The sequence below is a fragment of the Suncus etruscus genome, chromosome 10 (assembly GCF_024139225.1).
Source record: "Suncus etruscus isolate mSunEtr1 chromosome 10, mSunEtr1.pri.cur, whole genome shotgun sequence".
NCBI lineage: Eukaryota > Metazoa > Chordata > Mammalia > Eulipotyphla > Soricidae > Suncus > Suncus etruscus.
In genome coordinates this window covers 109,226,944-109,232,500 of record NC_064857.1, presented here as the reverse complement: position 1 = coordinate 109,232,500, position 5,557 = coordinate 109,226,944, and the positions used below count along the sequence as shown (strand labels likewise).

The 5,557-nt window shown below is 36.5% G+C and overlaps 1 protein-coding gene across 1 annotated transcript in view; it reads left to right on the top strand.

The window, feature by feature from the left end:
* GPR141 (G protein-coupled receptor 141) overlaps window positions 1-4,549 on the top strand; it is a 31,388-nt gene extending 26,839 nt beyond the window's left edge. The window contains exon 2 of the mRNA XM_049781890.1: window positions 3,627-4,549. Coding sequence (XP_049637847.1) covers window positions 3,641-4,549 — 909 coding nt within the window. The 5' untranslated portion in view covers window positions 3,627-3,640. The remainder of the gene's footprint in view (window positions 1-3,626) is intronic.
* Window positions 4,550-5,557: the final 1,008 nt, after the last annotated feature.

Below are 5,557 nucleotides of genomic sequence, written 5' to 3'. Positions count from 1 at the left end.
ACAAAACACCAACACCAAAGGTGTCATGTGGAATTGAGAGTCCAGGTCCTTGGGAGAGTGAGACTGTGCCTAAAGCAGGCAGGTTGAGTGTGTGCTCTGCATGAACATCACTTAACTTTTATATTATATTTTATATTATATAATATATATATATTTTATATTATATTTATATTATAGACAGAACAAAGAAGCCGATCCATTATGTGAGAAAACTACACAATGTCCTTGTTGATTGTGATAGAACAAAAGATACATTCTAGAACCTGGCAACACATAGACTTCAAGCAAAAACATAATGTATGGTCTGGAAAACTTCTCTGAAATGATTTCAAGGCAGGTTTGCATGAGAAGAGTCAAAAACTTGATCGTTGTGGCAACAGCACAAGGAACAATGGAGGAAAAAAATCATAGATGAAAATCATACCATAGGGACTGGCGTGAACTAAATGAGTAGGGAGTCCAGAAAGTGAAAGCATCCAGTTTTAAAATAATTAAGTTATGCACAGCATGGATGTAGTGCACAGCAAGACAGCTCTGATCACATTTTATTATAGTAGGGAACTGAATAATTGAATAACAAGACCAAGCATATAGTCATGGGGATACAAACTAATTTCTCAGGAACCTCAGAGTTCCTAGTTGAAGTTGCTTTTTCATAATGTATAGAAAGGTTGCTCTATAGGTGTGAGATAAAGACAGACCTTAGAGATCTGAGCTGAATGACTTGTTCATATCTGAAATTCAGAATTATAATGTACATCTAATGAACAGAAAGTAATGAGGGTTAAACTGGAAAGCATCTTCATACTTGGCATACAAGAAAAGTTTGACATGGACTAACATGTATAAATGGGAGTGACATGGTCATTTATAGTAAAAAAGGAGGTCTTGAGAAATTAATTGTTGCAGTCTTTGATTAGTTGACCCTTCAGGTCAATTGCTGAAAGATACAAGGACCAGAGATTATGGTCAAACACTTACTCTTGGCTTAGATAGAAACACAATATAATACCATGTCTTACTGATGGAATTACTTTCCTATAAAGAAAAATGAAAGGTAAAACAATTTAAGTTTTGGCGAATCTCTTAAGTAGGCCACACAAAAATTTTATCCCATCCCCATAAAAGCAGAGGTTCTCTGGGACTAAGATTATTGCCAATATTATTATGACCATTAATATCAGCATCAATAGTTTTAATGAGGTGCATGCTATATATACATTCTTATACACACTTGGTAAACTTTGACAAATAACTACAATTGTAACCACTGAAGTATAAAACTTGCCCTTAAAGTTTTCCTATGTCTCATTACAATTTGAGTACCAACCCTACAGTAGTTTTGATTTTCTAGAGAAGGAAACTGCACACTATGCATCCTTTTGCTCAGTGCAGATTTCATTTTTAATTTTATTTAATTAACTTAAAATTTTACCCTCAAGTGGTTTTTTTATATATATCCCCTAATTTATCTCCCCTCCTTTTGAAAATTTTATGTCAGAGAGATCATCTATATTTATCTATATTTATTTAATACTGTATATTTAGCACATTAAAAAAACATTTTTCACATCTTCAGAACACATATTTATCTTCTTAGAGGCAATATTTTTCTAGTAAGGATGTCCGATTTAACAAAATGTTTTTGAGATTCATTATTATTTTATCATTTGTTGTTATACTTTTATTGATTTCATAGAGATACATTATAGGAATAAAATGTATATATATTTACATATAAAAATAGAGGATTAGTGTTTAATTACACTTCTGTGTTTCCAGACATTTGATGCTTTAGTCTCTCTGGTGTCAGCAAAATAGATACTTCAAACAATTGTTTAATTTTGAAATGTGGTAAGAGCAGGGACATTTCCTTTGCTTGAAGCCCTCTATACAACTTCTCAAAGTGTGTTAATTTCATTCAGATTATACTCCTGTTTATTTCACCTCTCTACTTTTTCTTTAATTTGTTCTCAAAGGGTGATATTTTTTCATAATCCAAAATATTCCAGGGAGCATGAATTAAAAAAAAAGAATTGTAAAAACAACAAAGGACCTTAAAGAGATAAATAAAATACCATTAATGGTATAATTTTAAGAATTAGGAATCTGGGATTATAGGGATAGCACAGGGGTTAGGGCATTTGCCTTGCTTGCAGTGACCTGTGTTTGATCCCTGGCATCACATATAGTCCCCCAACCCTGTCAGTAGTAACTTCTGAACACAAAGCCAGAAGTAAACCCTGAGCACTACTGGGAATTGTCTAAAAACCAAAACCAACCCCAACAAAGAAAAAATTAGTGAGTCTTTAGCATAATAAATAAAAATAAGAAAAAAAATTAGATGGGGGAATAGGTGCACCAGAGGTGACTTCGGTATGAGTCTTGGTCAATCTGGTGGTGGAAGGTGACATAATTGCACAATAATTCCATCCATGTCAACATTACTGTAATCTATGTAATTACTGTAAACTATGATCTAAAAAATCAGGAAAAATAAGTCTCAAGATACCTACATTTTTCAGGAAGGATCTTTGTTTATTTTAGGGTATAAGGAATAAAATGATAGTGATTATATTATAGATGTATAAGGCATAGTGGAGTGATAGTACAGAGTTGGCTACTTTCCTTGTCAGACCTGAGTTGATCCTGGGCGTCTCAGATGCTCTCTGAGCTTTGCTAGGAGTGATACCTGTGTCCCTGAAAACCTTCAGGTATGGCCATGAAAACAAACAACAAATGGCCCAAACAAAACAACATAGAAAAATAAATGCATATGGCATGTAGGAGGAGAATGAGAACTTTGGGAACCATGTGATCTTCTCAATAGTTAAGGAGAATTTTTCTGAGGCCTTGTTGCTACATTTAAAAAATATAAAAAGGGGCCCGGAGAGATAGTACAGCGGCGTTTGCCTTGCAAGCAGACGATCCAGGACCAAAGGTGGTTGGTTCGAATCCCGGTGTCCCATATGGTCCCCTGTGCCTGTCAGGAGCTGTTTCTGAGCAGACAGCCAGGAGTAACCCCTGAGCACAGCCGGGTGTGAGCCAAAAACCAATATATATATATATATATATATATATAAAGGCTTTCAGTTATACCCTCCTCTTACTCGTTGCTTCCTCACCTGGATCATTTTCTCAAATGAATCAATATTCTAAATGAATTCAGTAGAAATATTCTTGGATCAACTCATCTTGCTGATGAGTTGGAAGAAATATGAGAATTATACTTAAAAAGCAAAATACATTTTTGTATATTCAATGCATTCAATAAATTTTTATTTTAGAAGTTGTGCTGTATTAGTGCCTAACTAATGATTTTAGATAGTCTTCAATCCAAATTTATCTATGTCAGAAGGAGAGTGACAGGTATAGAATGTTCTCTCATATGTGATATATAGACATTATAAGGGAACAATGGTCAAAAACAACAAAACCTGAGATCTAGGCTACAGATCTGAGCGTACCAGTGAGTGGACAAAAGGGAATTGAGTGCGTGTGGGGGGGATGGTCATTGAGATAATATTGAAGAGAAGTAGACACTCTGACAGAAGGTATAATTTTAGAAACTTATAGTGCATGGAAGTTTATCAGTTAAAACTGATTCTAAAACTTGTCTCTTCCAGGTGACTGCTGAAGTATGGATGATCACAATAATTCCTTTTGCAAACCTATACTGTCACCCCACTTAACCCGGCTCTACTGCACAGTGCTCATAGGAGGACTGATGGGTGTCATCTCTATTTTGTTTTTCCTGGTGAAAATGAACACCCGCTCTGTGACCACCACAGCAGTCATTAACCTGGTAGTGGTCCACAGTGTGTTTCTGCTAACAGTACCATTTCGTTTAACCTATCTCATCAACCACGTCTGGTCATTTGGGCTGCCTTTCTGCAAATTTGTGAGTTCCATGCTCCACATCCATATGTACCTCACATTCCTGTTCTATGTGGTAATCCTGGCCATCCGGTACCTCACCTTCTTCAAGCACAAGGACAAAGTGGAATTCTATAGAAAACTGCACGCTGTGGCAGCCAGTGCCAGCATGTGGCTGCTGGTTATCATTATTGTGATACCTGTAATAGTTTCTCAGTATGGAATTTTGGAGAACTATGATGAAAAAGAATGCTTCAAGTTCCACAAAGAACTTAGTCAACCATATGTGCGTGTCATTAACTATATGATAGTCATAGTTGTCATAGCCATGGCTGTGCTTATCTTTTTTTTCCAGCTCGTCATCATTCTATCAATGGTACAAAAACTACGCCACTCCTTCCTATCCCATCAGGAGTTCTGGGCCCAATTGAAAAACTTATTTTTTATAGGCATCATTCTTATTTGCTTCCTTCCCTATCAGTTCTTTAGGCTCTATTACTTGCACAAGGTGAGGCAAATAAGTGACTGCAATAGTGATATTACATTTTATAATGAAATCTTCCTGAGTGTTACAGCAATTAGTTGCTTTGATTTGCTGCTCTTTGTTCTTTTGGGAAGTCGATGGGTTAAACAAAAGACACATGACATATTGAACTATGTTTTATGCCGATAGTCACTTTTTTTACATTGGGATTAAAATAAAATGGGCCTGGGGACGTAAGAATGTTTATTTCATTATTTGTTTAAAATAATGCCACCAAGGCCACCAACAAAGTCATCATGTCCGTACCCGTGCAGCTCCACAGACTTATTCTGTTCTCTAAAGAGATGGAAACCAAGTCATGAAAAATTATGGGTACAATGGCCACACGGCAGACAACGGAAAATCTCTGGAGGAACGGGCAGGCCAAAACCTCAGCCTGTCTATATCATCTGTCAAAATCACCTTGTCAAAATGCGCCTATCACCTACAGTCACCAATTTGTCTATGACCTTGACACACCACTCCTCTATTATCTGCAGAGACACCAATCCGACCAAAACTCCAAGTATGACAGTATTTGATATCACCAGGACATTTTTGAAGTGAGTGAAGGTACCCCTCTCCTTAAACGCTCCCTCAATTTCTCATATACACCCTGCAAAAGCCACAGTATCAGCAATAGTGCTTGGAATTCCTGGACCATGCAGCTGTGAATTCCATTCATTTTTTTTCCATTCATTTTTAATACTGTCATTATTAGTGGCATTAGGAATGCACCAATTTAGATGCCAATGTGTAGCTGAAGTTATCTTGTTCAGAAACAAATGAAGGAACAAAGTGGCCAACTTGCAACAAGAACTTATTAAAGCAACTGACAATGACTTAATTACTTTATTTACAATAATTTTCACAAATTTGCATGTTGCTGTACTTCATTTTTATTTTTTGGGGTTTTTGGGCCACACTTGATGACCTGAAGACGCTTAGGGGTTACTCCTGGCTATGCGCTCAGAAATTGCTCCTGGGTTGGGGGATCATCTGGGATGCCGGGTTCTAACAGAGGTCAGTCCTAGATAAGCCGTGTGTAAGGCAAACCACTTATGGCTGTGCTCTCTCTCAGTTCCCGTACTTCTTTTTTAAGTCTTCTCTTTTTTTTTTCCTTTTTTTTTTTAAACAAATTTTCCCACTTATCTGGAA